The sequence below is a fragment of the Hyalella azteca genome, unplaced genomic scaffold (assembly GCF_000764305.2).
Source record: "Hyalella azteca isolate HAZT.00-mixed unplaced genomic scaffold, Hazt_2.0.2 contig15466, whole genome shotgun sequence".
NCBI classification, from domain to species: domain Eukaryota; kingdom Metazoa; phylum Arthropoda; class Malacostraca; order Amphipoda; family Hyalellidae; genus Hyalella; species Hyalella azteca.
In genome coordinates, this window is record NW_025945320.1 from 593475 (window position 1) to 611466 (window position 17992).

Sequence of the window (17992 nt, forward strand, 5' to 3'; positions counted from 1 at the left end):
AAGCCGGCTTCGGCCGACTGCCACGTCATCGTTCTCAAAATTTGAAGTGCCCATGGATGCATGCTGTGCAGTGCTGTCTCGCTCCGAGGCGTTGAGCCGGCGAAGGAGCTACTGGCTATAGACGAATATCTATCAATGCTCCCTGCATCCCACTGCAAAATGCAGTTCTTCTGAGATAACTCGAGAAGAAGTTTTTTGTACGACGCTTAGTCCTGACTGGCTACGCCAGGTGTGCTGTTTAGAACCGTTACGTCACAAAGAATTTAAGATAGCCCCATGTGTGGTTAGTGCCCCCGGGTTTGTGGTTGGTGCCCTCAGGTGAGTGGTTAGTGCCCCCTGGTGAGTGGTTAGTGCCCCCCAGGTGAGTGGTTAGTGCCCCCTGGTGAGTGGCTAGTGCCCCCAAATGAGTTGTTAGTGCCCCCTGGTGAGTGATTAGTGCCCCCTGGTGAGTGGTTAGTGCCCCCTGTTGAGTGGTTAACGTCCCCAGTTGAGTGGTTAGCGCCCCCAGGAACCTCCCCCTGGAGTGGGACTATCTGCCCTGGTGTGGGGCTTTCTGCCCTGGAGTAGTGCTCTCTGCCCTGGAGTGGGACTCTCTGCCCTGGCGTGGGACTCTCTACCCCGGTGTGGTCTCTACTTTGGCGGCCCCATTCTGTAGTCATTCAGCCGTCAAGAAACATTGGACAACTCTTCAGAACACCTAAATTCGTAGCTGAAAATAAAATTACTTAATTTCCTTAAACTGTCATGTCGTGGGGCCGCATTGAACTAGTCTTCAGAGGCTCCCATAAACTTTGATTTAAGAAGAAGAAGATTGAGATAGCTGCTGGACGTATTGCAAGCCCCGTAAGGTGCTAGGCATTCCAAGACTGAGCATATACTCTTGCATAGCTTCGTCTTGTCTGTTCTTGGAGGCGTTCATACCCGGAGCGTCAATGATGCTGTCGCGGAGGCTGTTCCACATGTGGATGACTCGAAACGAGTAGAAATGTTGTCGCATGGATGTATTACAACACAGTTTTTTTAGTTTATTGTCGTGGCCCCTGGTGTTAGTTCTTGTTTCAAATTCTATTAATCTTTCTGGGACCTTGAATAAACCGTGGGTATACGTATACTTGTATACTTCAATGAGGTTACCACGCAGACGTCGATAACGAAGGCTTGGTAGCTTCATGTATTTAATTTTTAATCTTTTTTCATAAGGCTTGCCTTTTAACGCCAGTAATTATTCTTGTAGCAAGTCTTTGAACACTCGACTCCTTGGATTTGAGGAGGCGCGTTTACTATTAACAATCTAACGCGGTCATATGATCCTCTAATTTATTTCAAGTGGCTGATAGTATAATTATTGTTTTAATGACCATTCGGCTTTTCTCCAATTCTATTACTAGACGTATAAAATTGTTACATCATATTAATCGAACTGAGCATCTCAAATAGCCATTGTAGGAGTTGTGAAGATTCGATATATGAATCTCAACTTTATTGATATATAAATATAAGGAAAGATAAGCAAATATTCTAAGGTTCACAAGACATGGAATGTTCGTTGACCATTTTTTTAATTGCCTGATTCTTTAAACAGATGTAATTCGATTATCAAAGCAGAAATTACTGCGAGAATTTGTGTAATGAATCATTCAATTACAACAGACGCCATACGCATTTTGAGGAACTAGAAATGGGCGACGACCTGCCTATATGTAAACAAAAATATAACTCGGTACTCACTGCAGTGAGTGACAGAGAGCGCATTTTCTCGTCGACGAAAACTTGAGGTCACGGACGGACGGACAGACAGACGGACATGACGAGCACAATAGTACATTTTTTCCATAGATGAGAAAATGCGCTAAAAATGAAACCCGTGAAATTGAGGGTAAAAAATCTCTGGCACTTCTTCGTTTTACGTTGAATTTGTTGTCTTTTTGCATTGCAGCGAGGAGCGAAACGCAAGCAAACGACTGGATATGAAAACAGTAAATCGATGAATGTACTCGAATACCGTAAGTCCGCTACCACGCTCAAATCATTCCACTCAGAATGAAGTAGCTTTTGTGGCTTATGCTCTTATTAGTGCAACATCATGATTGATTTAGGTTTTCTGTTTGAATTGGTAAGATAAGTTGGAGTGTTGTTCCTAACTTCATACCGAGTCTACCGTAGTCCAGCTCGTCATTATCGAAGTCCCTTAGCTTGTCTTGGTTTGGAAAATCGAGAAAATGTTCCGAGGCTGGCAGGTTTGATTGCGGTAACGGTAAATTTTCCCTAATGGTTGCTTCGTCAGCATCAGATGCGCTCATGAGAAAAGGTACAATTTTAATATTCTAAATCGTTAGTTGATATTGGTTTGTTTTCAAAATATAAAATATGCAATTCAAGTACTAGGTACTAGGTACTATCTATGTCCCATGATCATGATGTACTGGAAAGTATTTTTTGTGAGTGTTGAATCTATTTCTGGGTAATATCAGGAAACTAATATTTTTACATTACTTATTCATGTATAAATTGTATATATATACCTATATAGCTATATTATATAGGCTTATTATGCCGCTTAGTAGGTACTAGCCTAGGTAGGCCTATATCATAATCCTGTATGATAGCTGTGTCTGTATTTATAATATCACTTCATTCACTTGTACCGTAAAATGGGGTAACTTTGACCACTTTTTTGTTTCAAAATGATGCCATTTTTTTACTAGATAAGTTAAACTTAAATTGAAAAAAAGTAACCCCATTTTACGGTATGTGATATATTTGAAATCTTGCAGCTCAGTTTTAAAGTTACGTTTTATTCGTAATGATTGTCAAAAACCAAAAAATGATTCATCTAAGTCAGTAAGTGCAAATAAAAAAAAATCTTCAATTTTTTTGTGATGCCAAAATCAACTAATTTCTCTTTTTGTTAGCCTACAAATCTTGGGCATCCAGAGACCAGAGTCTTCTATTTTGTTTTGGTTTCATAAATAGTATTGCAAAGGAAAAGGCCACAGGGACAGGAACAGTTGAATTAAGCCAGATTCATGAGCATTTTTACCTCTTTATGGATGGCTTTTGCCCAATTTTCCACTAGGAGTTCTAGTCTCTAACTAAACATTTTAGGTCCAAAATATTTTTATTTGTGTCTTAGTAGTTGCAATCATGTCTGCATCTTCAATTGTTTTTTAGCACTAAAATAGCTTTTTTGTTTCTGTGGCCTTGGAAATTCATACACAATAAAGGCCATTCAAAGTCCTCAGGATGACTTGGTTCAAGGCCTTTACTGCAGCTTTAGGTATAAAAGGCTTTGACAACAGCTACTGTATCCATAGACACAAAAATTGAAAATTCACTCACTTTCTGCAACATGTTCAGAGAGCAGATGATTTCCACATAGTGTTACTAGGAAGTTGTGGCTCCAAAATTGCTTGGAAAGCATTAGTCATGGTACAGATTGGCTAATCAAATTTATTCCAAAGTCACATATTTTCAGTGAATTTGTAATCTTGGGGCTTCAAAGTTGAGTATTTTTGTTTCATTGGATTGGTAAATATGTGGCTTGCAATTTTGCTAGTATGCCCTGGCATTGAGGCAATCTAGTTTTTTGCTTAATTCCCATTGAAAATTCAAATATATACATTAACAATTATACATTTTCAATTCTTATTTTATTGTTTGAATTTATCATGATGCAAAATGATGGTTTCTGTTGTGTATATACTTAGCTCCCCCCTCATTTTTTGTTAGCATGTTCCCTTATTGATCCAATGAAAGATGTTGATAGTCAATATAATTAAACTACTGTCAACTAGGGTGACTTTGGCTGAGTTTTTGATTTTGTTTTGCAAACAAAAGCGGGGTCATAAAGGATGACCAAAGTCACTCCGGCGTTTAGGACCCCATTTACAACCCTGGCATTTATGACCCCGGCGTTTATGGCCCCGTTTTTGTTTGCAAAACAAAATAAAAAACGAGTCCAAAGTCACCCCGGCAGCCGGAGTCACCCCAGATGACGGTACTGGTTTTTAGGATAGCAAAAGTAGTAACTGATATTTCATGTATATACATATGTAGAAAATATTTGACATGAAAAATGTTTAAATTTTGCATTTTTGCAATGATGGCTTGAAAAGTCTCAAATACCATCTGTATGCAAATGCTTCATCATCAATTTCTGCATCAAAACTTTGAAACCTGCTTCAACCCATCTTTTCTTTTAAAAGCGCTTAGAATTGAAAAATATTGTTTCTATTCTTATTCCTAAAAATTAAGTTAGTGAAAGTTTCCATGGAAAGTCTATTATTATGCTACTATCTATTTCCATCGTTCATCAAACTTGTGTGAATATTGTGTTGTGGATGTGGAAAGCACTTTGAGTTGCCAATTTCTTATGGTAAGGTCATCAGTACCGTAATTCAAGAGATAATGACAGAAATCTACCATGTGCCTTGTTTCACAGCATTTTCCTGTTTTTGGTTTCTCAGAGTACATGCCTTGCCGATGCACCATCTTAAATCTACTTTTTCTTTACCAATTCATTGTTTAAGTTTGGCTACATTTGTTATTAGATACTTGCTAAAAAAATATTGAGCATTCAATCCTATTATCCTTAGTACATATATATGTGTACCAAGTTAATCCATTAAAATATTACTAAATTTTCAAAGTTTTCAGGTAATAATAATCAATACGTAGCATATACAAAATTAAAAATTAATGTGAATTTAGTTCATAGCACAGATTTTGTTGGAGAACATTTGAGCCAGAAACTCGCATCATTCCACCTTCATTTTATTGTAACTGTACTTGTTACTGTGATTCTGAGATTTGTCTCCTAACTGAGATAAATGTCAAAATAGATCTTTGAATTGTTGAAGATATAATTAAAATCAAGATTATTAGTCTTGAGAAACCTACTTGAAGTACTGTAATAAATTTACTGTTTAACCTTATTTAGCCATAGCCTCACCATGATGAACCTCCCTTGTTTATGCAGTGTTCTTTTCAGAGGCAGGAATTGCTCCAAGTTTCATGGGAGGTGAAATGACCAAATAATCACCCCTTTCAAAATGGCTCAAGACCTGTTGTATCTCAGATGGAAAAACCATTACACATCCTTGTGCTCCTCCTTCTTGCAACTTTTTTCCAGTCATGATAGCAAGGTTAGTGATTCATTAATTTACTAATCAATTTTGAATTTTTTTTTTTGCATCTTGATTTGCATCTATTGAGGTTCTAAATTGGTAACTTCAGTAAGTGTTTGAGAACATCCAATATTGGTGCTAGACTTTTGTCACCCTATTTAGTGAGCAGCAACTATTTTGTTGAAATCAGCAAACCAAAAAAATTTTGTGTTGGCTCAGACTGAAATAATTCTTTGAATTCTGTACTTGACAGAACTTGACAGAAAGGCATATTGATACATTGATCTGATACAAAAATATATTTGAATCTACAAAATTTCATGGAAGGTTTGAATTTGTGGTTTATATATTAACATTGATTTTTTACTTTTTGCAGCTAAACTATGATGATGCCACAATTGCATGTGATGGCAAGCTCTACCCTGTGCACCGGCTTGTATTGTCAGTTTGCAGTGACTACTTTGCTGACATGTTTGCTGCCACCAGTGCTGTTGGTCGTCACCCCATCATTGTTCTGAAAGATATTCCTTCAGACATATTTGAAGTATTGCTAAAATTTATATACATTGGTGAGGTTAATGTAGAGAGATCAAAATTTAGTGCTCTTGTAAATGTGGCTCGCTGTCTTAAGGTTAGTGGGTTGGCATCTTATGAAGGTGGAGGGATCTTGGAAGATGCGTCTGATGTTAAGCCTGACAAAAAACGTAAAGCTGCTGCTACCGAGTCTTCTACAGAAGCAGTTGATGTTCAGGCCGTGGGTAAAATCAGACGTACTAATAATGACACTCGCCAGAAGACTGAAGGTCCAATGCCTGATCAACCTCCAAGTCTGAACAAAGAAGAACAAACATCAACTGGTCAAGTGGTATTGAAAGATACAACTCAGCCATCTCAGGTGTGTCTTGATTCTGTGCATTCTTTTCAACATGTCCGCCTGCTCTACTTGTATTATCTTATAGTGTACGACTGATAAGTTTAATTCATTGGCAACTCACAATTCTTAACAACCTTGCTTAGAGTGATGAAAATCCTCATTTTAAATTTTCCTCTTCTTCTTATACCTGTATATTTTTATCATTCTGACTGAATTCTTCTATGCCTAATTTCTTTGCTGACCCCTACAATAGATTTTACAGATGAGTAATGATGCATGCCTATTTCCAGGAATCCCAAAGGACAAGAGGCAGAAGGATAAAAATGCGCATCAACTATGAAGAAAACGATAGCAGTGACAGTTATATAGGAACTTTTGAAAAGAAAGCCCCACTACCAGCTGATCAGTCGAGCTCTGTAAGCGCGTCCAACATCTTGGCTGAGGAAGATGGCCTGCCTCCGATGGACTCGCCTGATGTAAACCTGCCCCTGGCCTATGAAAGTGTGTCTGATGACTCCAGAGACTCCCTTCAGGTTGATTCTTCAGAGACGGGTCATTCTCTGAAGATGTGTAGCGTGCGTCTCTCTCCTGTTGGCTCTGATGTATCCAAAGATGGGTATGTGGCTGGTGAAGACCGCAAAAGCAAAGGTACTTCTAGGCACAGGAAATTTCAGTGTAAGTTATGTGGGTTCCGAGCCCGGGGAAAAGGACCTATGGTATTACACAGCCGCACTCATATGAGACAACAACAACATAAGGGCAAACTGAGTATGAAGCTCCATGCACGAACATTCCTGAAGCCCTTGGCTAAAAATTTATCTGAAACCGAAAAATCGATTATTGAAAGTGGAAATAAAGGAGAAACAATTCTTGCTTTAGACAGCAAAGATAAAAGCAACGAGCCCAAAATTTCATGTCCATTGTGCACGTTCCACTGCCATGATTCAAAAGATTTAGACTCGCACATGAGCTCACACACTCCGGTACAGGAGGAAGTCAAATTCTCTTCACTTGCTGCTACAGAAACTCCAATTGTGAAAACGTCAGTACCATCAGCAGTTTTACCATCTCCTGCCAAGGACCCCTTGCAGTGTATATTGTGTTCTACTCACTGTAACAGTGAGTCTGAGCTGTCGCTTCACTATCACACCCACAAACGAGATGATGGCTTCTACTGTTGTTGTTACTGCAACTTCGCCACTCGCGATCGATCTAATCTTGTGATCCATCATCGTATCCACACAGGAGAGAAACCTTTCCAGTGCTTTTTCTGCACCTACACGTCCCGTAGTCCATATGGTCTCAGGTCCCACTATGAGAAGGAGAGTCACCCACTGCAGACCTTGGCAAACTGTCCAAAGTGCCCGTATGCCTCTAAGGAGTCCAGCGAACTGGAAGAACACATGATGTATTCACATCCTGAGGGCAACATACCTTATAAGTGTCCTAAATGTTCCTTCTTAGCCTCTGACAGGAGCCAGTACATTGGACATATGCGTTCTCATCCTCCTCAGACCAAATCGTGGTTTTGCGTCAGGTGTTACTATTGCACCTATGATCTGAAAGCCTTCAACTTTCATGTGAAGACGAGACATAAGAAAAAGAATATTTCAGTTGGACAGAAATTTGCTTGGAAAGAGATAGAAGGACAGAATACTCCTCCGGGAGAGGTTGATCTGGGCAAGATAGGTGCAAATAAAAACGAGGCACTGAACGAAATGAGTGGGTCAACATCGGAAATGACCTCTCCTGTCGCTTCATTTGCAATGCCAAAACAGTCCCGCGTTCCTTCACTAGCCAACGATCTCGTTATAAAGCTCGCCAAGAATCGATACAAGTGTCGGATGTGCCCGTACACAAAAAGCTCTAGGCAATCTGTGAGAGCCCACACTCGACGCCACACGGGAGAGAAACCATATGCTTGCACGGAATGTCTTTATCGAGCATCGCAATCGGCTTCCCTGGCAACTCATATAGAAAAACACCGTCGCAATCTTCCTTTCAAGTGTCCACATTGCTCCTATTCAACAAGGGGTAAACGGCTTCTTCGCAACCACATAGTTCGGAATCACCGCATAGATGATGATAATATCGAAGATATTCCATCTGCCTACGGTATTGCTATTGAATCACACTGCCCTGATTGCTCATTCAGAAGTGACGACAGACAAACGCTACTTTGTCACATCGAACAAGAACATCCGGCGTCTGCCTCTATCACTTCTAATACCACCTTTAATTCGTTCTATTCTTTCAATTCAGGTGAATTTAGTGCTGCGCCTGAAATGCCAGATAACTCTACAAATGACGACAGCTGTGTCGATCCCTCGGAATTGTGTGGGGTTGTCATAAAACAAGAAGTTCTGAGCGATGACGATAGCAGCACATTTGATGTGCCAGCTACTGAGACGCGTGATGTGTGTGAAAGTGTCGTGCCCCAAGCTGAGAATGTCGACGAGCCTGATGCAACGGTAAACTCCATTTTCGAAGTGGCTGAATCTCATCCCTTCTCAAACGTACAAGTGAAAGTAATCAAGCCTTCGCTCATGGATATGGTCGATGTTATCGATGATCCAACATTCGTTATGAAAACGTCACTCATGACTTACTTGTCTGTGGATAATCCAGCTAATCCTCTCATTAACAAGACTGATAACAATGAATATCGCTGCAATGACTGTTTTTTTCTAACTCCTGATCCGGAAATTATGACTAAGCACGTTAAAGAGTACATCAAGACAAAACAATATGCATGCGATCGCTGTAATTTTCGCTCTAAGTACTCCAAATCTATTGAAAAGCACAAAATGAAAGGAAAGTCCAATAAATTGTACAAGTGCCCTACTTGCAAGTTGAGGACATGTTGCCCACTACCCACGCATTGGTATCCGTGTTACCAAGCCTGGGAGCAAAGCAAGACTGATGAAGTTCTTCCTTACAGAAAAGGGCGGAGACCACTTGAGCCTTCCATATTCGATTCCTGTTATGCGTCATCAGCGTCTGAAGGTTACAGTATGAAAGATGACGTGAGTGACGCAGCTTCGCAAAGCAATGGTGAATACAGTCTGAATAATGAAGTTGTTGAATCAGATGACAATTTGAAAGTGGAAAATGAATCCAATTCAGGTAAGATTTCAGATGCAAAATACAAACTGAATGTTATTGATCGCAAGGCTGGAACTGAAGAGAAGCCAAATGACCTATTAAATAACGATGACTGTGCCTCGTATCTAAATGCTTTAGATGCTTCTGAAAAAAGTGTCAGTTCTGGTAATCCGGAAAAAGACAAACACCCGACTAATCTCGACAAAAATTTCGACATAGGAGCAAACAAAAGACTCGAATCTTGCATTGAAACATCTGATGTGATGGCGTTGGAGACAGGCAATATTTTTACTGACCACAGCTCTGGTTTTGATGTGAATTCAGCAGACGACGAGGAAAACTTCATTCAATGCGACCCAATAAGTGTAGACCCAATGGATCATGTAGCTGAATTTGACGAAGATCAGAATAATGAAGAGAACGGAGAGCTAGAGACCTTGGTTCCTCTGACTGAAGTGTCGGGACTGAATCAAATAGATGGCATGAATGCTGAACCCTCAGGAAAAAAAGCCGAGACCAGCAAAGAGGAGGTTTCAAACTTCGCTTCGATGAAGTCGCCTCTTGCTTTCTCTTTTGCAAGTAGCGATGTTGATGATAGTTTGGACTTGAACAGCGTGAGTTAAAAAAATTCAATTCCAGGAAGAGCCTGTGATTGACAAAGTGAGCTTTTCTGCTCCAGACGAATCGTGTTCATCGGCATTGCCATAGGAAAATCTATCGTGATAATTTCTTGTCCACAGTATTCAATTAAAGTGTAAGATTAGTCGGTAGCGGTTTAGTTTTGAATAATTCTCGGAACGGCGCACATTTTCGTTCAGAATGTAATTCTTGCAAATTCCGTATTTTGAATACATGTAATTTCAAAAATAATCGATCCAGAAAGCACTTTGCTTGAAAATTTGATGTTTGGAACGAGTTTTCCGACTAGTCCTATTTTATCCTCTTCTCTATAAACTAATTGCAGATATTGCGTTTCTCGTCCGTTCAGGCTCTGCACGCGTGCCCATTTACGTTGATGTCTTTACTACATTAAGGTTTATGATGTACTTCACGTTTTATCAGTTGCTTCACTCAAAAGTTGATCTAGTCTGGTGTAGCTGTAGATTATTCCTGTGTGATATTTATTTGTCGACTGTCTCTTGCTATTGCTTTGTAAATATTCTTATCCGTGTTACTTCTTATCCTAAAGCCTCCGTTGTGCGAATATTCAGGATCTTCTTTTCTATTCATTAAATTCAGCACTTGCATATAAAGCCCTCTGAACCATAAATACTCGTCTAAATAATCAACGAAATTTTCTAAAAATGCGTGGCCGGTCTGATTTATTCATTTCTTGAATTATGGATGCCGCGCAATTTCAGAGCAAATGATTTTAGGAGGCTTTAATCTCAACTCTCATTTGTTCGTTCAATGGCGATAAATACGTTAACGTTGATTGCACAGCTCGGGTTTTTTGAAATTCTGAAGTAACGCTAATGTTAGAATACTTCTCTGGTCGGTGGACATAATTTAAGTAGATTTAAGATGACGTTAGTGTTATGGTTTGTGTTACATTTCTTCATGCTGCTATTTTAATTCATATTTTCCAGAGTGTTCGTCTCTTGGTTAAAGCTTACTATTCAAGTTGTTAAATGAGAGAAAATTATTCGCCTACTATGACGTAGAGTTTCCATTGCTCCCGAACCTAGTTTTTCATGGCATCGACGTACAACTTTTAGGTGCCCTTATATCAATTCTGAAGAGTGAGTGTCATTTAGGAATGTAAATAATTTCTTTCGAGTACTTAATGAAGTTCAGTTGTTTTCGTGTACGCTTTGCATTTAATTACTACTTCGTTGTTTGTAATTCATGGAGGCTTCGTTCACGCTACGACTGTAGCATGACTTACAAGTCTACAGTAATCTCTGGTGACTACTTTGTCTGTGCAGCTTCTCCGACGATGTCCCAACGGCGTACTAATGTCGACGGCGTACTAATAACTTGCATGCGTAGCTTCATCTGTCCACGTCGATTAAGACTCGTATATTAATTACAGTTCAGAGTACCAGGATTGGAGCAGAGAGGCGCGGGTTCGATCCCAGCTCTGTGCGCCAGTTTCTGGTCAGAGTCGGCGAGGAGGCCGGGCGGTTAAGCACAGCAGAATTGGAGCAGTGAGTTGCGAGTTCGAGACCGCAAAATGCTGTGAATGTTTTGCGATGTTGAGAATCGGCGAAAGGCCTACAGCCTAATAAACGCTGAAACAGCTATTATTATTATTATTATTATTATTATTATTAGTAGTAGTTGTAGAATGTGATAACCTTTTTATTAGTCCCAAGGTTCCATTTGTTTTGTCAAATATTACGGACATCTCTATTCAGGTAGAGTCTACTGACTTTTTATTATAATTTAAACTGTATCTTTTCAGTGTCATTTATGCGTAGTTATTAGAGTCACTAGATTCATAAAATTTCTCTGCGTGTTGACTTCATGACTTAACCTTTCTATTAGTAAGTTACTCGCAATATATAGAAGTTAAATCGACATCTGAAAACATTGAGATGGATGCAATCGTACGTGCTTGTTGGCTTATCATTTAGAATTTAGCTGGACGAAACTTATCATGTCAAAGGATATCGTGGTCTTGAAAGGACAGTAAATGCAAGCTCATCCTTGGTTCCTCTGACTGAAGTGTCGGGACTGAATCAAATAGATGGCATGAATGCTGAACCAATAAGTCAGTCGAGCTTCACCATTATTTAACTGGACGTTCATACTTGAATGCACAAATCTTGGTTAGAATTTCAGAAATGTTACGATAAGTCCCTAGTTATCTCGACGGTCTCGTCGCGAGTAGCTAGGGATAAGAACAATGATGTCACGTTTCTATCGATTTTTATTTATTTAAGCAAATCTTGCGATAGCCTACCGCTATTATAATGACTTATCCTTTATTCATTAGAATGTTAGAACTCTCTTCCAACAATATACAAACTTGTACAAAATGACTTGACGACAACAATCGAATTTTCACCACTAGTTGTCACGTGAATGAATGGAGACTCGTAATTATATATAATACATTAATCAAAATTCGCCGACGGTAAAACGAGGATTAATACTTCACTGTCCTAACTAGGACCCATACTTTCAAAAAATTTCAGAGATCGTAAGTTCATCAACCAATCATCGACGGCCTTTCAAGCAAAATCCACCAATCATAGACAAGAAAATAGAGCGTAAGTACTTACGTTCACTTAGCGAATTTTGAAAGTATGGCCCCGCCGATCAATTTCACAGTTCTGATTAGAATAGTATGACGATGCGACCAGTTTGTCAGGCGGTCGGGAGCTGAAGGCGAACCAGGACAAGCATGAGGTCTGTTCACTGCGGTCCTTTATTGAGAGTATACATGGTCCACTAAAACACACATCGATATTGCCACAATGTCATGAAAACTTCAGCAGACTAGCCTTTTTTTCGACAATATTAGTGTTGTTGAAAGTGTCGTATGGTACTTGACTGTAAAGATACGAATCTAATAATTGAAAGAGAAATACGGTACTTGTTTTTAGCTGTTATGTAAACTGTAATGTAATTTAACATGCAGCCTGAAGGAGCAGAATGTTTTCCGATGACGCTCACTGAAGCATCCCCATTAAAAACATCAATAGTGTTAAAGATAAAACACTTAGAAAATTATTTTCGCGTTAAACAACGTAGAGACGCGATGCAAAATACGCATGATGTGGCATCACACGGGATCCAGCTGATGTCATCACACGGGATCCAGCTGATGTGGCATCACACAAGATCCAGGTGATGTGGCATCACACGGGATCCAACTGATGTCATCACACGGGATCCAGCTGATGTGTCATCACACGGGATCCAGCTGATGTGTCATCACACGGGATCCAGCTGATGTGTCATCACACGGGATCCAGCTGATTTGGCATCACACGGGATCCATCTGATGTGGCATCACACGGGATCCAGGCCACGAGGTGACAACAAAACTCGAGTTTTGACCAGCGGCGTAGAGCTTAAGTTGATGCCTCCAGTTATTAGGCTTAATCAAGCAGTTCTTAGACGCAGATTATGCTGTGATCAACTCTCAAATACATAAAGAATCCACGTTCCCTTGTGCAGAAATTGAAACCGATTTCCAGAACTGGGCGAATGTTTTCCTAAAAAGCCTTATAATTTTCAGGAAGGAAACGAAAAGTGATAAATTGTTATTTATACCTGAAGGCATGGATATAATTTATGTCTCAACAGATGAAGGACGACTCTTAGGATGTAGGATGATTTTCCTTCAGTAAACTAAAAAAATACAGTTTGCTCGATAAAATAATTTGTTCGCTTTTTAATTGCCTAACAAAATTCTTCTAAAAAATCACGAATAATTGTATATATATATATTTTAAATTTCTTAAGATTATGTCTTTTGGCATACTAAGTCGTCCACGGTGCAAAAATGAACAATGAAATCGATGCATCATGGCTATCAAATAATTAAAAAAAAAACTTCCTTTACATGAGCGTGATTATGTGTTGTCGCAATTCAGGATATTCAACAATGGAAACCAATAAAATGAGTCGTATTACGTCCTTAGCTTCGTGAGGTTAAGCCATTCATGGGCTTTAGAACAAATGTATATAATTTTTACAATTTGCAATCCAATCTACAATATCGACTAAATCACTAAGTCTTATGCGAGATGTATACTAACTGTACACAATAACACTATGTAAGGTACATTAATTAATATCGGGTTCGTTATGAGAAGTTGCAAATGCGAGTGAAGGCATTAGGACATTTGTTACAAACCCAGCGCAAATTGGAGCTTTAATGTAATTAATAATATGAGCTACGTTTTAATCGATGGTACTCGGGATTACGTTCAACTATCCGAGTTAGTGACAGATACGAGTCCCTTCCGATTTCGAGGGATGGTTAATCAAGAAATTGAATCGTCTGTAAGTTGATAAGTATTTAAACTTACGTGGTTTACATAAATGAGACTAAAAATTGCCACCAACTAGCATGGCACAAACGTGCTCAACGGGATTTTCCGGTCCTTATGGCACTTAGATTTTATGGTTATTTCGCGCTTAACGATCTAGTAGCGAGAGTTTCATACGTAACGATGAAAAATACACCAAACATCAAAATGGTTGTTAAAGTCTACCAGCTTGTCACCAATGAAACATGTAAATATTTTTAAATGCACCATTATTCTCCTGACCAAACGCTCTTTTGATTTACTACCGCTTCACATAGCAACGAAAAACTTCAAAGTTGTATCTCAATTCTTAAGAAAATAATACCTCATGCCTCGCGAGGCTTACAAAGTGAAGAAAATTAATCGAATGAGTAGAATAAATGAAAGATCTGTGTTCTTCTGAAATGTTAAAAAAAGTTTCGAGACCAAAAAGAAACCTTCAAATAAAAGTTGAATTTTGATACGAGCTAATCGGGTAACCACGACGGTGGCTTCAGGTCCTCCAAATCCATTTCGGCGGCTCCGATAAGACGCTTAGCTGCATCTGCACGTAGAAAAGTTCAAATCATGTTGCAAATTAAAATTTATAGTTCCTTTCCAAATTTACAAATCATTTTTCAGAATTGGAAACTAAATTTTACTGAGATGATAATATATTTCTGATACTTTTCATAAATTTTCTGGTGAGGACGGCCATGGAGCTCTAAACTATATGTATATGGGGACATAAAAAGGAAACTCCTGATTCCATAAATAAAACTTTTATGGGTTTCATTTAATTTATTTCCAAAAAAGATCAACCAAATTTCCTGCAAGAAAGTGATGCGTAATCAGGTTAGTTATCTTTTTAGACACACATGCAGTGAAGTAACGGAATTAGTTTAATCTGCTTGATGGTTAGTGAAGCAGATCATTTTGCAGACTACACATATAATAATAATCTAAGATTTATATTACAGATTACCGCAAGCAACATATTTCCCCTGTCTTTCATTATATTTGCTCGGTTTTCGCACCGTGGCTGAAATTAAATTGATTTCATGCGAAAAAAAGTAATATAAATTATATTTTGAGAGCGGTTTGCCCATAATTTGTTAGCTTGCACACAGATGCGTTGAAAATTTACTGGTAAAGGTTTTCCATTAGTTTACTCACAAGCAAATCAAGAGTAATTAATGAACAAGTTTAGGTTTCTCTACAATTACACACATGGAAAATTAGTCCCTGAGCAATATACCGAAGCATTGCTTCAAAGTTATAAAATATCCCCAAGCAAAATTAGGAATTATGGTCTAGAAATTTATAATTAATTATGCACAGAAGCAAGGATGGTCTTTGAATAATAAATTAGTTGCCAGCACCTCTCACCGCATGCAGAAGAAAGACGTGACGCTCCAGCTCCCCGAGTCTGGTGTGTTGGAGAGTGTTTGTGCTTGTGATATACACTGAAGTTGATACACTCCTATGAGTGTATGAAGTTGATACACTCCTATCTTTGTAAAGTAACTGGCTCACTGTAAGAGTGTTTGTGCTTGTGATATACACTAAAGTTGATAAACTCCAATGAATCTTTGTAAAGTAACTAGCTCACTGTATGAGTGTGTGTGCTTGTGATATACACTAAAGATGATACACTCCTATGAATCTTTGTAAAGTAACTGGCTCACTGTAAGAGTGTTTGTGCTTGTGATATACACTAAGATTGTGTTAACAATGAAGCAGATCCTATGAATCTTTGCAAAGTAACTCACTGTATGTGTGTGTGTTTGTGAAATTGTGATTTAATTAAAAGTTCTGTATACAATGAAGCAGCTCCCATGAAATTTCATTCCATTTAATCGCCATCTTTGCTCATCATGAACCGAAACTCTCCTCTAGGTCTGATTTAACTTTGTCATTTAGCTATTTCCTAGCAGTGAACATTTGCATTGCATAACTCTGTTTCCAAATTTGCGTACAAAAAAAAAACGACTATACAACGAATGAGCCTGCATGCAATGTTCCTAGCGCCATTGATCCCATTTGCGACGCAGAAAACTGTTAAAGAACATTACTTCTAAATTATCAAATTGTAGTAAAACTGTAGCATTTGAATTGGTTGTAAAACTGCAGCATTTGAGTTGGAGCTAAAAATTTAGTATTGGAATTGGGGTAGAACCACAGCATTAAATTGGTGGTAAACTGTAGCATTTGAGTCAGAGGTAGAGCTATAACATTGAAATTTGGTAACACTGTAGCATTGGGATTGGGTAACACTGTAGCATTGGAATTGGGGTAAAACCGCAGCATTGAAACTGGGGTAAAACTGTAGTATTGGAAATCGAGGTAAAACCGTAACATTGAAATTGGGGTAAAACTGTGATATTATTTTCATACCGTCAAAGCATTATTTCTTATTACTGGGGAAGTAGCACGTAATCTACGTACATCATTTCGATTGTTTCACATCTGTGTCGGCAAATTAATCGGAAGAAATGTGATAAGTCGTAAGTAAATCGATCGTGGATGAAAAACTCCATAAATTTATTCAACAACAAGTTCAAGGTATGTGATATGATTTAAATTTTGCTGAAGATTGTGTGCTGAGTTACATGAAAGAGTGTGGAGAGTGTTAATTCATAAATTGAACATCAAGGTTGATGCTCTTAGCGTACGTATTAATGCATGTTGTGAAAATGTTGTGCCATGTGATTTGGTGAAGATGAAAAATAGGGAAAAATATGTTAGTAAACATCGACGTTAGTAATAAAGAAGGAAGTTCTATCAAATGTGCACGTTGAACTATAATACGTCAAACAAATAGCTAATCTAATGGGGAAGCAATATGAAAAATTTTAGCAAATGAAGCTTAAAATATAAATAAAATAATATTCGTGACGACGAGCAGAACCAAACTTTCTGGCCTCTCGATGATAATAAAGGCTTTTCAGAGCAAAGCTTCACGAAAAGCCTCCTAATATATCGCGCATTTCCAGAGAATGAATTCATAAAAGAATAATAAATAAAATCATCTCCATGTATCTTCAAAATTAAACAAGTTTTGAAGTCTGTTGATCACATCCATTTAAATGAAAAACATTAAGAAAAAAACACATAAAATGAATTTAATTAAAAATGCTCTTTCCAGAGAAACCAACATAATTATCAAAGAAAGTGGTGCACTTGAAAAATGTGTATGCAACAACCGACCTGCAAGTGTTTTCGTCGAACTTCATCCCTGAGGAGCATAACTTGACGCCGGTCTTGCAGAGGCACCGACATTGGTCTTTGTCGTAGTACTGCAACCAGAATAACACTTTATTAAGAAAACTTTGGAAATTAACAATTAAAATCTGACGCAATATTTGACGAGCGATAAATTTTAATTTCAATATTTTCTTCCAAATAAATTGTTTGACGAGATTTCTTTGATTGCACAAGTTAACAGTTATATCCAGGGCAACCTACTTTATTGCACGTATTTCTACTGGGAGCCTTTTTTTATAGCAACCAATGCAACCAACTCTCAATAAAGTTAAAGATTCTAATCGAGTACTAGTAACGTACTTATATTACAATAATAATATGTTTGAAATACATAAATATTTCATTGCGGGGGGATCACCTGGTTATTCTTGCAAGAGATCTGCGGTTCAGGACAGTCGCAGGAACACGTATCAGGATTATGCGTTTGCGATCCGTAGCACGCTTGCTCCTTAATCTGTGCATGGGAAATCATAAGCAAATTTTAACTTTATTAACACCAATTTGAGTTACCTTTACGTTCAAACGAAACATTAAAACTGGTAGAAAATTCATCAGACTTCTTGAGTGAAACGTTCATTGCTTTTGCCAGCGAAATGAATATGATAGCATCACAATTTTGAATTTAATACGCCGACTTCCTTACTTCACTATAT

The 17992-nt window shown here is 38.4% G+C and overlaps 1 protein-coding gene and 1 long non-coding RNA gene across 3 annotated transcripts; one reads left to right on the forward strand and one right to left on the reverse strand.

The window, feature by feature from the left end:
- The first annotated feature begins 1941 nt into the window (after window positions 1-1941).
- Window positions 1942-11184, forward strand: LOC108679128. Of its 2 annotated transcripts, none has more exons than XM_018167712.2 (4): window positions 1942-2308; window positions 4991-5144; window positions 5503-6021; window positions 6291-11184. In XM_018167712.2, the coding sequence occupies exons 2-4, from the start codon at window positions 5052-5054 to the stop codon at window positions 9726-9728; spliced, it is 4050 nt and encodes a 1349-aa protein (XP_018023201.1). In that variant the 5' UTR covers window positions 1942-2308; window positions 4991-5051; the 3' UTR covers window positions 9729-11184. The 2 variants fall into 2 exon arrangements, with proteins under 2 accessions (XP_018023201.1, XP_018023202.1); XM_018167713.2 differs by having other exon boundaries at window positions 1942-2003.
- A 1283-nt stretch (window positions 11185-12467) lies between these two features.
- Window positions 12468-17794, reverse strand: LOC108679140. The gene is made up of 3 exons (XR_001931357.1): window positions 17698-17794; window positions 17283-17371; window positions 12468-14637 (listed from the first exon to the last, which is right to left on the reverse strand). It is a non-coding gene; the product is annotated as an uncharacterized LOC108679140 (long non-coding RNA).
- Between the last annotated feature and the right edge of the window lie 198 nt (window positions 17795-17992).

Excerpts from the sequence above, each read along its gene's own strand:
- LOC108679128 (XM_018167712.2), top strand. The coding sequence starts at position 5,052 with ATGGCTCAAGACCTGTTGTATCTCAGATGGAAAAACCATTACACATCC. Across the intron at positions 5,145-5,502 it reads TTTCCAGTCATGATAGCAAG|CTAAACTATGATGATGCCAC; the intron begins GTTAGTGATTCA and ends TACTTTTTGCAG. Across the intron at positions 6,022-6,290 it reads ATACAACTCAGCCATCTCAG|GAATCCCAAAGGACAAGAGG; the intron begins GTGTGTCTTGAT and ends GCCTATTTCCAG.